Genomic DNA, 22,024 nt, shown 5'->3' with positions numbered 1-22,024 from the left:
TCATGTCCCCGCATGAGAAGCTAGGGCTGAAAGATGGGAGCTCACTCTGTATCGGGATTTGAACCGACAGCAGTTCAGCCAGCACATGGATTTAACCCATTGCATCACCGTAGCTATGGCTATGCCAGTAAAATAGAATAGATTCATGCAACAGCAATGGCAATAGATGTTTAAAGATATTGATAACTTGCCAGATAACAGAGAACCCAACATGCTATTAATGAAATTTCCCTTCTCACCTTTGCTTCACGATATATGTAAACTTAAACACCAGTGTTATATCCTTATATCCTTCAAGGCAGCATAATTTTGAGCGTGAATACGATCCCTAGAGTATTTAATTACTAGGGAACAGAAGTTGGTTGATTTTCTGGAACAAAATGTTTTGAAAGAAATATAGTATAGTCACCTGTATAAGAAACCGAAAGTAAGAATGTAGTCACTAAGATGAAATTTAAATTGTAAATTTTATTATGTACATTGTCATGTGTAATATATGTAGTTCCACATTAAACAGGTTTTTATACTACAAGCTATTCATATTTAGTAGTTTCTTAACAGATTCCTTATATTGAGAAAGATTCTTCTCTGTTTCTCCTTCATTTTTCAGTGCAACCACTGAGTTTTTATAAGACAGAATGAGCTCTGAAGCAAGAAGTTTTTCTTTGCTGAGGTCTTCAATTTTTTCAGCAGATCTTATTCGGAGCAGAGTATCCAAAACGTTCTTTTCAGATGCACTGTTCTCCCAGATGTACTCCTCCATGTCAGCCTCTGTCTTGTCTTTTTCCCACGTTTCTGTTTTCTGAAAGACAGACAATGCTTTAGAGAGAGAGAAACTGAATGGGAAGATAAATAGAACTGCCAGGAATTCATGTGTCCTGAATTACTGGCTTCCAAAATGTGCTTCAAGTAACTTTGGTGTTCCTTCAAATCTTAGCAGAAATTTCTCAATAAAGTCCATAATGGCAGCAAGTTTGTCTTGAACGACAATTTAAACACCACTATTGGCTGCATATGTATACACTCTGTGAGGCACATTTACAGGGGTGCATTGTAGGGTATTGTATCTTCAGCTATCTAATGTATGGGAGCAACAATTTCTTCCCCCAGTGTTCCAGCGATTGATATGATTTTGGCTACCAGGTATTTCTTTCTTGGCAGCTGTCTAAGAACTAGCCCCAGTCCACATGCAACTGACTTCAAGTAGCGCTGGTTTAGGGTATACGCTCCTTTTATTCAGCTACAATGAAGCTCCCAACACATGATCTATGCATGAATCGACTTGAATTGAATACAATTTTTTCAACGTTATTCTTGTAAGATTTTTTGTGTAGTAATGTAACATAGATATAACATATTTTCAATAAATCATTAAAATTCAATTTAGGATAGTAATGATGAACTTAAAGTAGTTTTCCATTCCACCAAGGCATTCGTACAAAAAAAAACCCAGCAGAATAAAGGTTAATCAAGGTTATTAAACTTTCTTCTTAATTTCCCAAATCTATCCTTCAAGAGGCCAGCACCTAACAGGTCAAAGATCATTTCAAAAACTAATCAAATTATGTATCACTTTCTCCAAAAAGTACTTCAACACAGGAAGGAAACTGAAGAAAAGCATTATTTCACTTCCACACTCCCCCCCCCCCCCCAGAGATCCACAGGCCATAGTTAAGAATTCAGAAGCATGAATTACAGTGCTATAGTAACTATTTAAAAGGATGCCCACTATTCTGTAATCACTCATGTTTTCATAAAGATTGGGTGATACATTGAGCAAATTCTCTCTATATATTTTTACAATTTCACCACTGGGTGGCAGCAATTCTTTAAACATTCAAAATGTAGAGGTACTGTATAGATAAATTAAAGTCTGCTTACACCATGCATCACATGGAATTAATTAATGTGAAACAAGCACAATTCTTATAATTAGTGTTTAAATTATAAGATCACTGAAGCAAAATTTTTAAACAAATTTGTTTTCCTGATTGTTTTTATTTGAGCATATCCCTAAAGCTGTTTGGATGGATGAATGGGGAGAAAAGACATAAATATTCTTCCAATAGTCTGGACAAATATGTTACCACCCTGTATAGTACCTTCAAAGTCACAGTGTGAACAAAGTACAAGATCAGCATGGGGATGCGGTGGGCTACCACATCCTCATGCTGAGAGGATGGGGGACAGGAGGGTTGGAGGAAGAAGCCCAAGGGACCGCCTCTGGCCCACAGGCCTGGTTTTGCCCATATCTGTACAGGACTCTTCGAATGTGTGTCATGCATTTGAAATCAGCCTAACAGACATCCAATTTCATCCAAATATCCTGAGAACTGAATACCCATCCACCTTCAGGTGTCATTTCAAGAAGTGGGGGCTTGCAACCAGCCAAAAATTGAACAAGATTTTATCAAGAGAAACTTTTAAAAGAGCAATTTAACGATTTGTTAGAGACAGATGGAATCATTCTCAAAGAAGCAAATAGCCACATTCGGTACATTGGCATGATATCTTGAGAAACATATGCTTTCTCTATCAGGAAATGCAGGTTTGTAACAATATAGTCACGATTTGTTATCTATTTAAGGCATCTCCAAGACCCTCAGCATGTGTTTCCAGTTTAATTTCCAATAAGTTGACTTTATGTAAATATCAAGGGCAGATTTTGTGGCCAATAGTATGGATTTTGGTAAGTCAAGGGTCATTTCACAGAGAGGGGAAAGTTCAAGGGACCGGCTGCCCCAGGCCACTGTGGCTGCCACCCCACCCCAAAATCAGGCGTACAAAAAGGTCAGAAGCAGAGAGAACAGAGGAAGGTGTGTGCTTTTTTTTTAGTTTTTCTCAAAATAGACCAAGCTTTTGCCTTTTGCTACTCCACTCAAATAAAGGGATGGTTCCTTTTCTGATAAGATAAATAACTTTTTTTCTGCACTGTATCTTCAGCCCAAAAACTAGTGGCAAGCACTAACCCCGATGAGGCACTGAACCTAACTGGCACTTGGAACCTATAGATCAGTGGGCGCTGGAGCGATCCAGGGGGGTGGTGATGGTACCTATTAGGACACGGGGCGAGGCCTCTTCCCAAGTACCGGAGACAGGGTTGAGCACCTGAGGCGCCTGTTAGGACACAGGGGCTGGAGCTAGAGGAGCCTGAGACAGGGCTGAGAATCTATACCTCTCCTGAGGCTCTTGTTGGGACACAGAGGGCGGAGCTAGGGAATGAGGCGGGCCTCCTTCCAAAAGCCCAAGACAGGGCTGAGCCTCTGTATACTTCCCTTGAGGCGCTTGTTAGAACACGGGGGTGGGTGGGGTATAGAGGTTCAGCCCCATCAGGCACTTGAAGAGGCCCCACCCCCTCCTCTAGCCCCCCCTCCTGTGTCCTGGCAGGCACCGCAGGACAGGGATAGAAGCTCAACCCTGCCTCAGAGCTCGTAACTCCGCCCATCCCAGTACTGGCCGCCCATTTGTGGCCCCGCCCACCTCTCCTCGCAGCCCTGCATCTTGGACTAGGGGAGAGGCTCAGCCCCGCCCTCTTGAACAGGAGCCACGCCCATCCCTCTAAGCCACGCCCCCCTTTCCAGGGGGCACTGAGTCATATTTTTCCTGGAAAGGGTGCAGCAGGCCAAATAAGTTTGGGAACCACTGCTATAGATGGAGCCCAATTAATTGAGACTCAATCCTAGCAAGGTAATAATTTGATAAAGCAACAAGAGCAATTTGAAATCTGTTTTGCTTGTTTTGGGCAAAACTGCACTTCTTTTTAAAAATCAGATCTGCAGCTTAGGAACAGAGATCTGGTCACACTTCAGAAAGCTGACTGGCCAATCATGTCTTGAATTGCCATTCACACATTCCAGCTAGCCCTCTAGCAACGCCCAGTCCTTATAAAAACTAGGTATTTCCACAGTTGTCTATACTTTGGGGTGAAGAAACGATTACCTAATTGTTATGGATACTGAAGTTTCAATTGGTGTTCAGAAACAACCGGCTGCTCCCCTACCTATTTTTTCCAGCTTCTGGTAAAGCCACTGACAAACTTTTAAAAAATTATTTTTATGTGTTTTTTTTTAAAATGTATTTGGCCACTGACGATCTAGTCACAAATATCTTCTTGTCATGGCATTGTTTGATCACAATTTACCCCATGCCCACACAAAGCATTTCATAGATAATTTTTTCTAAAAATACTGTATTTCCCACAAACAATTTAAATATATTTTGCTACTAAACTGAGGAGGCACCTACCCAGAAATTAAGAATTTGCACCTCTAAAGTTGTCAGAATGTATACATGTAGTTCCCTTCTGAGGGATCCCTCGAACCATGGAAAAAATCCAATGCGTTGCAGCAGGCCATGAATTTTTCATTGAAATCAAAGACAATTACAACTGATGAGGTCATTAAATATTCATGTGGAAGTTGAAAGGTAATAAAAGGGCATGAGACTTGTGTGTATTCAATACACACCAAGCACTCACACAAGTAATATCATATGGCCAAGTCTTCCATCACTAAGTAATGCTAGAGTCAAGGACAGATGTGTTGATCTGCAATTAATGACCCCAAGTGTTGAGCTTTCAGCATTTAGAACCAATGTATGGATGCCTATAGAAAAGTAGGTCTCTGTAAAGGAAAATCTACCTGTTTACTTTAATAAACCCTAAAACATTTGTTTCTATATTTGTAACATGATATACAACAGCCAAGGATTCCTTAGTTGGAGAAAGTGAAGTTAAAGCCATTCTTATTTACTGCACCATTGGCTTTGAACATACCAATATTCTTTGAGAATACCAAAAATGGCAGACAAGCTTCACTAGATGTTGCCATGGGTGGACAGCCTGTCTTCCTCTGTTAGGTGTATTTTAGGCATGCATTTTATTTAGGATGGGCACTCTACATAGGATGATAGTGAGGCCTTACGCCAACTGTTTCATGCATCATATCTCAGGTTATGAATGTCTCCTTTAAAAGGAAGCCCTGATATAGAATCAAAAAGTTGAAATAGACCACATGGGCCATTCAGTACAGCCCACTGCCATACAGGAAAAGCACAATCAAAGCATCCCCAAGAGATGACCATCCAGCTTCTGTTTAAAAGCTCAAAGGAGGAGCCTCAATCACCCTCCGAGGCAGAGAGTTCCACTGTTGAACAGCTCATATGGTCAGGAAGTTCTTCCTAATGTTCAGGTGAAATCTCCTTTTCTGTCATTTTAACCCATTTCTCTGAATCCTAGTCTCCAGGGCCACAGAAAACAAGTCTGCTCTCTTTCATATGACATCCTTTCACATATTTTATACATAGCTATCATGTCTCCTCTCAACCTCTTCTGAAGGCTAAACATACCCAGCTCTTTAAGACATTCCTCAGAGGAATTCATGTTTTCCAGACCTTTGATCATTTTAGTCACCCTCCTCTGGACATGGTCCAGCTTCTCAACACCCCTCTTGAATTGTAGTGTCCAGAATTGGACACAGTACTACAGGTGAGGTCTGACCAATGCAGAATATAGGGGCACTATTACTTCCCTTGATCTAGACACTATATATATATTTATATACACTAGATATATATTCGTATGCGTGTTATATAGGATATACTAGAATAGGGCATATTCATATGCACTAGATATATCCATTCATTATTTTAAAAAGTCAGCTTTCTACTTTCTAAATAGCCAGCACCATGTATCTATACTGCCCAGTCTTCTTTCTTGAAAAAATGACATCCATGCATTTTGGTCAATGTTTTGAAAAGATGAAAGGCTTTTCATCAAGTATCCCTATCGTTAAAAGCTTTCTGCTCCACCTGTGGAAGACGAACAGCACATGGCTGAGTCTATCAGAATTGGAGTTCTACAATCCCTCTTTCAAGTTAAATAAGCCATATAATTGGGTTGCTATGAGTTTTCCAGGCTGTATGGTCATGTTCCAGAATGGCCATACAGCCCGGAAAACTCACAGCAACCCGGTGATTCTGGCCATGAAAGCCTTCGACAACACAACCATATAATTTATGAATAACATTTAAGCAAACAAATGTTACACAAATTAAGTTATGCTGTGTGTTTTTACTGAATTTATACTGAATTCAGTTATACTGAATTGGTAACACATATACGTACCCATGATTCATGAAATAAAACTGTCAGCAGATACACTGCATAGTCATAATTTTGCCTCCTTAAAGGACACCTGAAAGAAAAGAAAAAAAAAACAAATTTAATAATATATAATTTGCAGTATATTTAGTAGTTTAAAACCTTTTGAACAGTAGAATTGAAAGTTCATAATTAGCAGCCTGAACAACCATCGAATTCTGGTTTGCTGTACAAATAGTATTTCTCAGCATTTTAGATCTGTACAGCTGCTATTATTATTATTATTATTATTATTATTATTATTATTATTATTATTATTATTATTATTGCTGTTTTGCCCCGAGTGCTTCACAACAAACACTGTATGTCAAAATGCCTTACATTCATGGATAAAAAAAGGGAAAAGACATTTCACAAATATTAATAAAGTCAATAGAAAGAAAAAAGTTGTTCCATGATAACCATAATTTGAATCATTTTCAATTATTCTTATATTTATAGTCTACCCTTTTCCAAGTTAAAGACCCAAGGTACCTAACATAAGTTTAAAATAAACATCATACAAATATTAAAATATTAATAAACTATTAATAAAATTAGAAGTAGCACAAAAAGATGAATAAATATAAACCACAAGTATAAAATGGATGTGAGATGTGACACCCCAAAGGTCTGCCAAAAGAAAAAGACATTCATCTGCCTGCAAAAGAATAGTACCAGTATAACTAAAGGAATGTATAACTTAGCATTCCAATTAGTCTAACTAATTGGAATGCTAAGGTGGGCAGTCAAATGACAACCGGGATCACAGACAAGCATGGTTTGGGACAACAAAATGAAGCAGGACGTAGGCTGATAGAATTTTGCCAGGAAAACTCATTGTGCATAACACACAAACTTTTCCAACAACCTAAAAGACGTCTTTATACATGGACTTCACCAGATGGTCAACACTGAAATCAGATTGATTACATCCTTTGCAGCCAAAGGTGACGGACATCCATCCGGTTGGTGAAAACAAGACCTGGAGATGACTGTAATTCAGATCAAGAACTTCTTATTGCAAAATTTAGAATCAGACTAAAGAGAATGGGAAAAATACACAGACCAATTAGATATGATCTCACAAATATTCCTAGTAAATATGCAGTGGAGGTGAAGAATAGATTTCAGGGACTGTATTTAATAGAGTCCCAGAAGAACTATGGACAGTAGTTCACAACATTGTTCAGGAGGCGGCAACAAAGTACATCCCAAAGAAAAAGAAAACCAAGAAGTCAAGATGGTTGTCTGCTGAGACACTGGAAGTAGCGCAAGAAAGAAGGAAGGCGAAAGGAAACAGTGATAGGGGGAGATATGCCCAACTAAATGCACAATTCCAGAGGGTAGCCAGAAGAGACAAGGAACTATTTTTAAACAAGCAATGCATGGAAGTGGAAGAAGACAATAGAATAGGAAGGACAAGAGACGTCTTCCAGAAAATCAGAAACATCTGAGGTAAATTTTAGACAAAAATGGGCATGATCAAAAACAATGATGGCAAGGACCTAACAGAAGCTGAAGAGATCAAGAAAAGGTGGCAAGAATATACAGAAGGCCTGTATAGGAAGGATAATAATATCGAGGATAGCTTTGACGGTGTGGTGAATGAATTAGAACCAGACATCCTGAGGAGTGAGGTTGAATGGGCCTTAAGAAGCACTGCTAATAACGAGGCAGCAGGAGATGGCGGGATCCCAGCTGAGTTGTTTAAAATCTTGAAAGATGACGCAGTCAAGGTGATGCATGCCATATGCCAGCAAATATGGAAAACAATGGAATGGCCATCAGATTGGAAAAAATCAATTTATATCCCCATACCAAAAAAGGGAAATGTTAAAGAATGCTCAAACTTCCGTACAGTGGCACTTATTTCCCATGCCAGTAAGGTAATGCTCAAGATCCTGCAAGGCAGACTCCAGCAATACATTGAGTGTGAGTTGCCAGACGTACAAGTTGGGTTTAGAAAAGGCAGAGGAACGAGAGACCAAATTGCCAATATCCGCTGGATAATGGAGGAAGCCAGGGAGTTTCAGAAAAACAACTATTTCTGCTTTATTGACTATTCTAAAGCCTTTGACTGTGTGGATCATAATAAACTGTGGCATGTTCTTGGTCGTATGGGGATACCAAGTCACCTTGTCTGTCTCCTGAGAAATCTGTATAAAGACCAAGTAGACACAGTAAGAAAAGACTGGTTCAAGATTGGGAAAGGAGTACAGCAGGGCTGGATACTCTCACCCTACCTATTCAACTTGTATGCAGAACACATCATGCGATGTGTGGGACTTGACAAATCCAAGGCCGGAGTTAAAATTGCTGGAAGAAACATTAACAACCTTAGGTATGCAGATGATACCACTCTGATGGCTGAAAGTGAGGAGGAGCTGAGGAGCCTTTTCACCAAGGTGAAAGAAGAAAGTGCAAAAGCTGGGTTGCGGTTAAACATCAAGAAAACCAAGATTATGGCAACCAGACTGATTGATAACTGGCAAATAGAGGGAGAAAACATGAAGGCAGTGACAGACTTTATATTTCTGGGCACGAAGATCACTGCAGATGCAGACTGCAGGCAGGAAATCAGAAGACGTTTACTTCTTGGGATGAGAGCAATGGCCAACCTCGATAAAATAGTGAAAAGTAGAGACATCACACTGGCAACGAAGGTCCGCATAGTTAAAGAAATGGTATTCCCCATAGTAACCAATGGATGCGAGAGCTAGACCATAAGGAAGGCTGAGCGAAGGAAGACGCTTTTGAACTCTGGTGCTGGAGGAAAATCGTGAGTGCCTTGGACCGCAAGAAGATCCAACCAGTCCATAGTCCATAATGTCTAGCTGCTCATTGGAGGGAAGGATATTAGAGGCAAAGATGAAGTATTTTGGCCACATCATGAGAAGACAGGAAAGCTTGGAAAAAAATATGATGCTGGGAAAAATGGAAGTAAAAAGGAAGAGAGGCCGACCAAGGGCAAGATGGATGGATAGTATCCTTGAAATGACTGGCTTGATCTTGTGGGAACTGGGAGCGGCGATGGCTGATGGGGAGCTCTGGTGTGGACTGGTCCATGAGGTCATGAATAGTTGGAAACGACTGAGTGATTGAACAACAACAATTAAAGGAAAGGAGTCCCAGAGACTGGGAGTAGCGTTCCTTTTTATGTTCCTACCAGATGTATACCCAGAATTAAAGACACAAACTCATATAGGGAAATAAGAAATCTTCTGAAAACCTGAATCTGAGCCATATAGGGCTTTGTAGATCATAACCAGCATTTTGATTATAGCCTAAAAATAAGACCAGTAGGCAATGCATCTCTTTCAACAAGTTATTTATGTGCTCCCTGTAGGCAGCTCCAGTTTATAATCTGGAAGCATGTTAGTGCAGGTGAAGTCTGAACCCTTTTCAAAGGTAGTCCCACATAATGTGTTGCAGCCAGTGATGCACAACCTGTAGCCCTCTGGGTGTTTGGGACTCTCAACTTCGGAAGGTCTAGGCAGCCTGTCCAACAGTCAGGAATTCTGGGAGCTGAAATCCAAAACATGTGCACTACTACATTACAGTAATCCAAACAAAACACAACTAAGGCATGTGTTTTATATCTCGACAAATAAGGACGAATTAAAACATACATTGTTTTGGTCATATCAGAATCCAAACATCATTGCTACTAAACACCTTCATATTAGGATAAAATTGTTTTTATGTTCTAGATGTTGTTGAGAGTTAAGAGTGATGAATATTAGCTGGAAAGATCTTGACTATCCACATTAGATAATTTTCTCATGTTACAATACCTGTCTGTTGTAATGATAAGGGTATCTGTACCCTTGCTGTACCTCTCTCCTGCAAGTTTAATGAGCTTCTTTCTTGCGTGGTCATCCAAGTTGAGGCTTGAAAGCTTAATCTGGGGAGAAATCAGTCTCTTAGCAGGTTTCATATCACATTAAATGCTATGTAAGAGTACAAGTCAAGCTGTTACCTTCAAAGAAGGGCCCCCAAGCTAGTATAATCTTAAACTTGGTGTTGCTAACCCTGCCTTTTCGTTTCGTTCAGTCATGTGTTTGAAATGGATTCTTGGCTTTTTCTTTTCCCAGATAAATTTCATGATATCCCTATTCCAATCTTTAAGTAATTTTTGATTTCTTATTATAGGTAAGTTTTGAAATAAAAATATCATTTTTGGCAATATTTTCAATTTCACACTGGCTATTCTGCCTAATAATAATTTTGAGTTTCTCCAATTTTCTATTTCCTTTTTAATCTCCTTCCATTTATCTATATCTATCTATATAGTTGTTTTGTAATAATTGTAGGTTTTTTGGTTTCAAAATAATTCCTAAGTATTTTAATTTTGGTGCGATTTGTATGTTCTAATTTTCTTTTTTTATGTCCTTTTCCTTTTTTCTATATTCTTTGTTATTGCTTTTGTTTTTTCCACGTTTATTTTAAATCCTGCTACCTCGCCAAATTTTTAAAATAAATTTATCCATTTCTTCCTGGGTTCTTCTATTATGCAGAATATATCATCTGCAAAAGCTCTAAATTTGTGAGCTCTTATTTTGTTTAACAGTACTTCCAGAGTGAAAATGAATATTAGGGGGAACAATATGTCTTGTTCCTTTTTTATTTCTAGTGTTTTCGTTTCTTGCCCATTTATCATAATTTTTGTTTCCTGTTTTTCAAATATTGCCTCTATTACATTTTGAAAATAAATCCCCATATCCATCTCTTTCATTAGTGATTTTAAAAAAATTCAATATACATTATCAAATGCCTTTTCCACATCCAACGTTAAGAACATGACTTTATTTTGATTTTTAGTTTCATAATATTCACTTAAGTCTACAATCGTTCTTACATTATCCTTTTGGTACCTGTTAGGTAGAAATCCTGCCTGTTCTTCTTTTATAAGATTGAGTAATTTTAAAAATCTTTTTGCTATGATGCTGCTGAATATCTTATAATCTACATTTAGTAATGATATTGGTTTGCAGTTTTTTACTTGTTTTGGGTCTGATTTTTGCCTTATGTATTACACATATGTATTACACTGTATTGAGCTTGTTTCCAGGAATTTGGTATTTCTTTGTATATTCTGGCTTCATTCATTAATTTTTTCAAGTGTGGTATAAGGTTCCTGCTGGAAAATTTTATAATACACGGCAGACAGGCCATCTGGTCCTGGAGCTTTCTTTAAGTTCCTTATCGCCGTTTTTATTTCCTGTTCTGAGATTTCTTTGTTTAGCTCTTCTCTTTGTTCATCAGATATTCTTTGTATTTTCTGCTCATCCAGGTACTGATATATCTGTTCTTTTATCTGATCTTCTTGATATAACAATTTATAGAATTTGTAGAATTTTTCCTTTATTTCATTTTCTTGTGTGTATATATTATCTCCCTCTCTTATTTTAGTTATAGAAGTATACTCTTTCTTTTTTCTTAACTTATTTCTTCTGGGATTGACATTTTCCTTTGTGATTCCCGTCTTTCATTTCTTTTTCTCCTTTGAATTTTGTAAATGACATTCTGTTTCTTTATCATCCCTTCTTTCTTCTCTTTTCTTAATCTTTCTCATTCTCTTTTCTCCTTTAAGGCTTTAAATAAGGCTCTAAGGCTTTGATTTTATTTGATAGCCTTTCTTAATCCACATCTATCCAGTCTTTGGGTTTGATTCCTTATTTCTCTTTTTAGTCCCTTCGCTCCTTTACCAAGAGTTGAGGGGTAAAAAGATTGGGGGAGGAAGAAACATAAAACATACGAGGAGAATAAAGGCACCGTTGGAATAAGAGTGAAAAGGGAGACACAAGGTTTGACCTTCTTTTGTTCTTTTCTTTCCCGGAGCACTCTTTAATCCATTTTTTGATTAACTCCCTTCTTTGTCTTCACCTTCTCTTATTTGCTTCCTTCCTTCCTTCCTCGCTCTTTCTTCTTCCGCGTTCCTAGAGCTGTGTGACCATAATAAATCTCATATCCAGCCTCGCGAGACTTCCTCTCACGTTAGCTTGTTTTCTCGTTTGTTCTCTTACTTCTGCCCTTCTAGCTTTTTTCCTGTCCCTCGGTCACACTTGCCCCTCTCTCGCATTGTCTCTTTGCTGGCCTTCACTCCTCCTCCCTTCAAAAAGAAGTTTTTTTTCCTCTAACTTCTTGCTCCAGAACACACCTCCTTCTCCCTCATCCATCACTTCCTTTGTTTATCCTCACCTCGTAGACACAACAATCCTCCCTCAAGGTCAGTCTTTTTTTTGGAGTCCAAACTGGTGGACTATAGTAATATATTAAACCAATATTAATCAATATGGCTACAGATTTCTTCTCTTAAACTTAATATTTTGCCTTCTATTTCACCTGTCCTTCAGTCCTCAATCAATCCTTCCTTCCAGTCTTTAAACCTCCTTCCACTCACTCTTGAATACCCTTTAGTTTAGATAATTGATTGCTTTGATTCTCTCACTCTTCTCTCCCGCTTTTATTCCTCTTTCCCCCTATTCCCAGGGTTTCTACTTCTTTCTTATGGGAGTCCCCTTGCCTCTTCCGATACCCTTTCTCCCTTCTGTTCTTGTACATTTATGGCTCAGTGTGTCTTCTTCTCTCCTCCTCTCTCTTCTTGAATTTAAAATCCGTGCGGTCATTGATTTGCAGCCCAAACGTCTGCATGCTCTGGGAGACCCGCCGTACCTTGAGGATCAATACCAGATCCTTTCAGGCTCTCCTCTTGAGGAAGAGAACCCTTCTGGACCATCGGCTGACCTCCTAGTTTTGTTGTTCCCCCTGCCTCAATCCACGGGGGGAAGGGAGCTGTTGCTCTACCCAGTCGCCTTCCAGAGCCGGCACTCTTCTAATGTGCCAGTCTCTCCGCCATGACCATGCACCAGAAGTCTCAGCTTTTATTAATTCAATGAGAACTGTGCTGAACTCCACATTCAGAGTATTCTCACTACTATCTGCTTTTTATCTTCAGATCTCTTCCTGGCCACTTCTCCCAGCAGTTTATGTTTACAGAGGATTAATAAAAATTTATTTATTTACAGTATTTATATTCCGCCCTTCTCACCCCGAAGGGGACTCTGGGCGGATCACAATGTACACATACAAGGCAAACATTCAATGCCATATGAACATAGAGACAGAGACAGACACAGAGGAAATTTAACATTCTGCAGCTTCCAGCTTCCTGAGGGTATGCTCGATTCCGGCCAAAGGAGCAGCAGCTGCGTCATCATCCACTGTGATGCCAACTTCCCCATTCCAAACGCTGCTGGACAATTTTTTTTTTAAAAAAAACTGAATTCATGTTACGAGGCCAATATTAAAAATGAAATGTTTTCTGTAGTTACTTACTCTCAGGGTCACCACTCTTGCTTTAGGATTACGAACAGACGGGCCAGCTGAAACATAATCTACGGTGTCCACTTCAATGGGAAAGTGCTGCAAACATTTCTCTTCATTATCCAGAGCATGTGGCCACTCTGTGCAGAAGTCTGAAGAGTCAATGATTTAAATAAGATTACAGCAAAAAAAATGTATGTTGGGTGGGCTGCACCTCATGAAATCCTGATATTTGTGCTTTCACGAGGTACTAGAGCTTTCTAACAGAAAAGTCTAAGTACTTCATAAGAGTACAGATTCAAAGATTTCACAGCTTAGTGAAAGACTTAAGTGATATTCCTTGGTATTTTTCAGGCATTATTATTATAATTATAATATTTATTTATACCCCACTTTATCTCTCCCGCAGGAGACTCAAAGCAGCTTAACATAAAAGCATCAGAATACAATTTAAAATATATAAATACGCAAACATTAAAATACAGTAAAGTCTCACTTATCCAACATAAACGGGCCGGCAGAATGTTGGATAAGCGAATATGTTGGATAATAAGGAGGCATTAAGGAAAAGCCTATTAAACATCAAATTAGGTTATGATTTTACAAATTAAGCACCAACACATCATGTTAGACAACAAATTTGACAGAAAAAGTAGTTCAATACGCAGTAATGCTATGCAGTAATTACTGTATTTACGAATTTAGCACCAAAATATCACAATATATTGAAAACATTGACTACAAAAATGTGTTGGATAATCCAGAACATTGGATAAGTGAGTGTTGGATAAGTGAGACTCTACTGTAATATTAAATACAAATAGTATTTAAAAATTCCCAGTTAAAAATAATTAAAACATGATTGAAGTTAAAAACAAAAGCACCTCCTAACTTGATATTTAAAACCTTCATCTTTAAAAGCCTGCCTGAACAAAAAGGTTTTAGCCTGCTGCGGGAAAGACAACAACAGGGAGGGGGCCATTCTGGCTTCCTTGGCAAGGAGTTCCAGAGTCAAGTGGCAGCCACTCTACAAGTTGTATTATTCATGTTCAGCCTGCAATTGCACTGAACCTTATCATTATGATGTTGCTCTAACTACATGTGAAAGAAAACTCACAAATATTCTTTGCAGGCACAATTTAGCTAGCAACTGTTGATTGGGATGCCTCTTTAGCCAAGCAATATATAGCTAAATCTAAGCTGTTCGCTCCATTTTTAAGGGTTTCTAACAGTGTATTGATATGTTCATTAATTTTACATCACAACTTTTCATCAAAAATGGTATTCAGGACAATGAAGATTATAATTAAATCTCAGTTAAAACCATAAAATGTCCAGAAGCTTACCTTTAAGACCAGCACAATGTTTCCTGATGGCAACTGGAGTCAGATGCAAGAAATTAGGAATCTGAAAGAGATGTATCTTGCTAACATAAATATAATTCAACTAAAAGATGGGAAGAGGATCATTTAATAATTATAAATCAGTAATATTGGTCAGTAATATAGCAGACCATATGTCATATAGAAAATTTTTAGCACTTAAATTGGCTTTATTTCTTACACTGATTTGCTCCTTTCAGCATTATTTTAACTATTCAAAAAAAGCTGAGTTCATTGGGGAATAATTAAAAGGAAAAGCAACATGCCAAATCATTGTAAAACAAAGCTTTTTTAAAAAAATTAAACTTTCTATTTATACATTTATCTATCAAAAATATAAGTATACATTTTTATAATATCTTGGACAGTGGAGTATGCAGTATTTTACATGAATAAAAATGCATCAAACACACCTTAAACAGACTTCTTATTGGTTTTTAACTTTCCCCAATTACAGCTTATACTACATACTATACTGTATTACATGTCTTTTATCTACTTATACATATTTTATCATATATATATATATATATATATATATATATATATATAAACACACACACACACATATCTCTCTGTGTGTGTATGTGTGTCTTTTCCCTCCCCTTACCCTTATTTTGTGCCACCTTCAACAGGACCAACCAACTCATCTTGTTTCACAAATCCAGAATTTCATTTTTTCTGTTGCCAGCTTGTATCCCTTTCCTTCATTAAATATATACTCAATAAATTTTCCCCATATTTTCCAATAGTGTTTGTTTTGATATTCCCTTTTTAACTTTAATATCACAAGTCAACTTATCACCCATAGCTATGTTGCAAATTTCTCTGTGCTGTTTTTATAATTGAATTTCCTTTCTTTCCATTTTTTTTGCTATCAACAATTTCACTGCTGTTAGTAAATTAGAAACCAATTACTTCTCCTCTTGTGAGGAAATTGTATTATGATGTATAAGTAGCAATGCTGATTTTGGTATATTCTCTATCTCTATTTTTATTATTGCTTTTATTTCTTTTATACCCCCTCCCAAAATTTTTGTATAATTTTTCATGACCACCACAAATGAAGATATGAGCTTATTTCCTGAGAGCCTCTCCAGCACTGATTTGAATCCTTTTTATCTATCTGATTTTGTATAGTGGGGGTTAGGTACCATCTCCATACTGTTTTGTAAATTTTCCTTAACTCTTATGGACATGTGGCCTAAAGGCAAACTTTTGCATTTGTCTCCACTGAGTGTCATTTTATTAATTTCTAGTTTATCAAGATCCTTTTGAATTTTGGGTTGTTGTGCATTTTACAGGATGTATGGCCATGTTCCAGAAGCATTCTCTCCTGACATTTCACCCACATCTATGGCAGACATCCTCAGAGGCTGTGAGGTATATTGGAAAACTAAGCAAGATAGGTTTATATATCTGAGGATGTCTGCCATAGATGTGGGTGAAAAGTCAGGAGAGAATGCTTCCTGAACATGGCCATATAGCCAGAAAAATACAAAACAACCCAGTGATTCCAGCCATGAAAGCCTTCAACAACACTTTTGAATTTTGTTGCTATCTTCCAGTGAGTTGGCACCTTTCCAGTTTTGTGTCGTCTGCAAATCCAGTAAGGATTCTCTCTATTCGAACACCTAAGGACCTCATCACACTACACTTTAAAAGAGTAGACATAGAGTGTGCATCCCACTTTAAATTATGTGGATTTCTCCTATAAAAGTTTAGTTGGTAGTTAAGTTAGGCCCAGGATCTCTCTGACCGAGAATGTTAAAGGGCCCTCCCTTTAAAAAAAAAAGTCAGTCTGAACCAACATAATTATGAAGTGGTTCTGCCTTATTTAAGTCAATGGTAATTCTTATATCAATAGTATTTTATATATATATGCTTGAACATTATTAGTTTGTGTGTATGTTTGTTTTGAGACAATGGTCTTGCAGCCCTCTACATTTCTCTTCAAGGCATCCATTTCTTGGAATCAAATTTTCCAGCACATTAGGAGTTAATTGTGTTGTCCTCATAGCTTGTGCAGAAAGTACTAGATCATGTTTTTCACCAGTTGTGTGTGCATGTGCCTTCAATGTCACCTATTGATTTATGACGACCTCATGAATTTTATAAGGTTTTCTTAGGCAAGGAATACTGAAAGCTGATTTTGCCTCTTATTGATTTATTATTTACCACATTTATATCTCGCTTTTCTCACCCTCCAGGGGACCCAGGGAGGCCTTACAAAAAGGCAACAATTTGATGTAGGCTCTTAAATACTGCCTACAGCACCTGGTATTCATTGGTGGTCTTCCATGCAAGTACTTTGCAACAATTTTCAGAGTGGAACATTACCTTTATAAGTTCCAGGTTGCCATATTTTTCGGGAGGTACACCTCTTCTCACAGGGTAGCCCATCCGAATAGGGAGAGGCACAGAGGAAGGCTTAAAAGCTGCTGCTGCAGGGTACACACTTGTCCAATCCTGGTCAACCTCCATCTTCTCTGTTCTAGGAGTTTCAAGCTAAAATTGTAGAAGAAAATGTTTGAAAAGTCACAAATAAATTATATATAAAATACATTTATTAATAAAAGATACTTTCTCATAGTTTGGAAACAGAGTTGGAAGAGACCACAAGGGGCATCCTATCCAACCCGATGTCATGCAGGAAAATACAACCAAAGCACCCCCAACAGATGGCCATCTAGCCTCTGCCTGAAAAACTTCCAGAGAACAAGACCCCCACCACAATCCAAAGCAGCATATTCAACTGTCGAATAGCTCCCACTGTCATCAAGTTCTTCCTAATGTTTAAGTGGCATCTCTTTTCCTGGAATTAAACATGGCTATCATGTCCCCACTCAGTCATCTTTTCTCCAACTTAAACATACGCAGCTCAATAAACCTCTCCTCATAGGACTTGGGTTCCAAACTTTTGATCATCCTTCTCTGAACGCCTTCCACATTATCAATACCTTCTTGAATTGGTATCTTATTGGAAACCCGTGGCAATTTAAACTAAAACAGTACTGATACACTCAATGAAAACATTAACTTTCAGGTTTAAATAACTATAAAATGCACATGTATCTTCAATTATTACCTCCCTCTGGGGTCTTTCATTTTGTGAGGACCTTCCTCCTCGTACAGATACACCTGAAATATAAACACATTTTGAGGAAGCTTTTTTTAAAAATATTGCTTTATTCAACACAGTGGGTCATGTCCAAGTTCTATTTTACAAAATATGTCAGAAAACCCACACAAGAATCTGGAGACTTAAACCATCTGCAGCCTTCAGCATGGAAACAAACTTTGCCTAGGTCACATCTCAACAACAGCTACCCTTTCAACTTCTGAGATCACAAATATTGGTAGTTAAAATCAGACATTGAAAGCCTTGTGCAGAAGATACCAAATGAGTAGTACTGAGCACTCTTAATTTAGGCATACACACTCTAACTCTCTACATAAATCCTATACCAAGACTTACACCATATAAACTATTTTATATATGGCCAATTACCCAGGAAAAAGTAGAACATACTACTACTACTATTACTACAAATATTGTCAGCGAATTTCACTTTTATATTGTACTGTCTTGGGCATGGCCCCATGTAAGCCGCCCCGAGTCCCCATTGGGGAGATGGTGGCGGGGTATAAATAAATTTTTATTATTATTATTTTTATTATTATTATTATTTTATGAATTGGATTATTCACAGATTATTTGCTGCCAAATTTGCTACAACCCTGTACCATTTTAACAGGGACTAAAATCCTTACAAGGCTGAGGGAGACCGTGAATGCATGGTGAGGGTTGTAAAGTCCTATGAAAAAATGGCAAAGAGCAGCAACAGAGCCAATGGGTGGGAATGGAGGGGTCAGAGAAAGGCTTGGAGAAAGCAGGCACCTGGGCACCAGAAAAGAAACAAGCACGCGTACACAGGTTCCTTGCTGCCTTCTTCGTGCTAGGAAAGAGCATGTTAAAGTAATCCATATCCAAGTGGCCAGCTTCTGGTCAAAGGAAATTTAGTATAATATCAAGTTTTTTACTTTATTTGTGGTTATTTACTTTATTTGTGTTTTTTATTTTATTTGTGATTACTTCGCCCTGGTGGCCAAGTGTGTTAAAGCACTGAGCGGCTGAAATTGCAGACCGAAAGGTCCCAGGTTCAAATCTCGGGAGCGGAGTGAGCACCCGCTGTTAGCTCCAGCATCTGCCAACCTAGCAGTTCGAAAACATGCAAATGTGAGTAGATCAATAGGTACCGCTCCACCGAGAAGGTAACAGAGCTCCATGCAGTCATACCGGCCACATGACCTTGGAGGTGTCTACGAACAACACTGGCTCTTTGGCTTAGAAATGCAGATGAGCACCAACCCCCAGAGTCAGACATGACTGGACTTAATGTCAGGGGAAACCTTTACCTTTTATACATCATAACTGTATTCTCAATTTGCTTCTGACACGATAAATAAATTCTATACAAAGTATGCTTACTGTAGCACAAAGCTTAAGCAAACAAATGGAATCCATGGCCCTTGCGCCTCGGGTATCTTCACAGTATGTCTTCTACATGAATCATAGAATCATACAGCTGGAAGAGACCTAGTGGACCATCCAGTCCAACCCCCTGCCAAGAAGCAGGAAAATCGCATTCAAAGCACCCTCGACAGATGGCCATCCAACCTCTATTTAAAAGCCTCCAAAGGAGTCTCCAAAGATAGTGGCAATGAAATCCCTTTCCATTTCAGACTGCAATACAACAAAATATGGAGATGACAACAGGAAATGACTTCTGAAGTACAGTAGAGTCTCACATCCAAGCTAAACGGGCCGGCAGAAGCTTGGATAAGCGAATATCTTGGATAATAAGGTGGGATTAAGGAAAAGCCTATTAAACATCAAATTAGGTTATGATTTTACAAATTAAGCACCAAAACTTCATGTTATAAAACAAATTTGACAGAAAAGGTAGTTCAATACGCAGTAATGTTATGTTATAATTACTGTATTTACGAATTTAGCACCAAATTATCACGATATATTGAAAACATTGACTACAAAAATGGCTTGGATTATCCAGAGGCTTGGATAAGCGAGGCTTGGATTCGTGAGATTCTACTGTAACTGTAAATAAAAGTAAATAAATAAGTTTAAACAAAGGGGGGACCGCAATATCTTGAAATGTCGTGGTTGCTCAATCTTTCTTCTAAGGGCACATCTACACTGACTACTTATTGTAAAGGGGCCCCGGATCAGTTCCGCGGTGGCCAAAACTAGAGCGGGTCTGGGAAAACGTGGGCCAAAGTCAGGAAAAACTCGAAGGGGCCTGCTCCCGCGGAAGCCAGGCTGGGAGTTGGCCTCCCGGCGCTTCTGCAAGAACCGCGAGCTTCCTTCACGAGGCTTCCTGGCTGGGAAACCCAGGCATTCACAGGCACCGCCTCCGCCTACCTTTGCCAGGGCCTCCTGCCACTCTCAGCGCAATCGAGTACCAGCACCGCGCACGGCTCCAACTCGGCAGCGGCGCTCCCAAAACAAACCGGCTCCAACGGAGAGCCTCCATCTTGGCCGCAGCGCAGGGCAGTGACGCCTCTGCGAACTGAGCCGAGGGGCCGCCTCGCGAAGCGCATGCGCGTCTGCCCGCCTCCCTCGCCGCTGGCGCGCGCCCGGAATGCCCCGCCCTCAGGAATGAAGGGTCCTCCTCTTTCCCGCCAGATTCGAGCAGAATTGTATTCAGGAGCCCAGATAGCGTCGAATTGGGACCTCGGGGCTGAAGAGAAAATGGCAACAAGCCATGCAAGCTCTCATTGCTGGGAACTTCATGGGTTGTGTTTTTACAAATATATATACTTATTTCTCTTCAGGATTCCTAAAATTAATACAGAGCAGCTTGTGCTTGGAGCACCTCTGGCAGGTATTTCTGATAATACACAATGAGCACATGTGTACATAATAGCCACTTTGAGTCCTCTTTGGGGAGATAAAACGGGATATAAACAAACATCATAATGTATTTATTGTGTCAGAAGCGAATTGAGAATACAGTTATAATGCAGAGAAACCACAAAGTTTAAAAACTTGACATTATACTAAATTTCCTTTGACCAGAATAATAATAGTACAGTAGAGTCTCACTTATCCAACGTTCTGGATTATCCAATGCATTTTTGTAGACAATGTTTTCAATGCATTGTGATATTTTGGTGCTAAATTCGTAAATACAGTAATTACTACATAGCATTAATGTGTAATGAATAATAATAATAATAATAATAATAATAAAACTTTATTTATACCCCGCCACCATCTCCCCAACGGGGACTCGGGGCAGCTAACATGGGGCCATGCCCAGAGCAGTACAAAATAATAAAATATAAAAACAACATATCATAACACAATTAAAACAATACAATAAATAATAATATACATTACATCAAGAAATCAAAGAACCAATAAAAACAAGGGCGGGCCGCATGAACACAGAGATAAAAACTCGGAGTGAGAGAGACAAAGGAGTACACCACATGGGACAGGGACATATGAAGGTGGAGCAGTCTAGGGGATAGATGTTGGAAGGGAGTAACAAAGAGATATATAGCAGTAATTACTCACCAAAAGCACAGCGGAAGAGCCATGTTTTTAAGTCTTTTTTAAAAGCTAACAGAGTGGGAGCTTGCCTGATCTCAATGGGCAGTGAATTCCATAATCGGGGGGCCACAGCAGAAAAGGCCCTCTCCCTTGTACCCACAAGGTGGGTCTGGGATATAGGCAGTGGCGATAAGAGGGCCTCCCCAGATGATCGCAGAGATCGGGCAGGTTTATGGTAGGAGATACGGTCACGAAGGTAGGCGGGTCCCAAACCGTTTAGGGCTTTATAATGAACTACTTTTTCTGTCAAATTTGTTGTATAACATGATGTTTTGGTGCTTAATTTGTAAAATCATAACCTAATTTGATGTTTAATAGACTTTTTCTTAATCTCTCCTTATTATCCAACATATTCGCTTATCCAACGTTCTGCCAGCCCGTTTATGTTGGATAAGTGAGACTCTACTGTAATAAGCTTTATTTATATCTCTCCCCCTCCCCAAGGGACTCAGCGACTTACAACAAAACAAATAAATAATAATACAGCAGAGTTTCACTTAGCCAACATAAACGGGCCGGCAGAACGTTGGA

General features: G+C 38.8%; 1 protein-coding gene across 2 annotated transcripts; it reads right to left on the bottom strand.

Moving 5' to 3' along the window:
- Positions 1–448: 448 nt before the first annotated feature.
- Positions 449–20,471, bottom strand: mrps35 (mitochondrial ribosomal protein S35). Of its 2 annotated transcripts, XM_062981977.1 has the most exons (8): positions 20,297–20,471; positions 17,939–17,991; positions 17,191–17,358; positions 14,815–14,875; positions 13,481–13,620; positions 9,937–10,046; positions 6,125–6,194; positions 449–802 (listed from the first exon to the last, which is right to left on the bottom strand). In XM_062981977.1, the coding sequence occupies exons 1-8, from the start codon at positions 20,406–20,408 to the stop codon at positions 527–529; spliced, it is 990 nt and encodes a 329-aa protein (XP_062838047.1). In that variant the 5' UTR covers positions 20,409–20,471; the 3' UTR covers positions 449–526. The 2 variants fall into 2 exon arrangements, with proteins under 2 accessions (XP_062838047.1, XP_062838048.1); XM_062981978.1 differs by lacking the exon at positions 17,939–17,991 and having other exon boundaries at positions 20,297–20,445.
- Positions 20,472–22,024: the final 1,553 nt, after the last annotated feature.

Source organism: Anolis carolinensis, chromosome 5 (assembly GCF_035594765.1).
Source record: "Anolis carolinensis isolate JA03-04 chromosome 5, rAnoCar3.1.pri, whole genome shotgun sequence".
Lineage (NCBI taxonomy): Eukaryota > Metazoa > Chordata > Lepidosauria > Squamata > Dactyloidae > Anolis > Anolis carolinensis.
This window is presented reverse-complemented; position numbering and strand designations above follow the sequence as displayed.

Bases quoted from the DNA above. Each gene is read 5' to 3' on its own strand.
- mrps35 (XM_062981977.1), bottom strand. From the start codon at position 20,408: ATGGAGGCTCTCCGTTGGAGCCGGTTTGTTTTGGGAGCGCCGCTGCCG. The intron at 6,195-9,936 runs GTATTGTAACAT...CTTTTCTTTCAG, and splicing joins CTTATCATTACAACAGACAG to GTGTCCTTTAAGGAGGCAAA. The intron at 803-6,124 runs GTACGTATATGT...TCTGTCTTTCAG, and splicing joins TTTTATTTCATGAATCATGG to AAAACAGAAACGTGGGAAAA.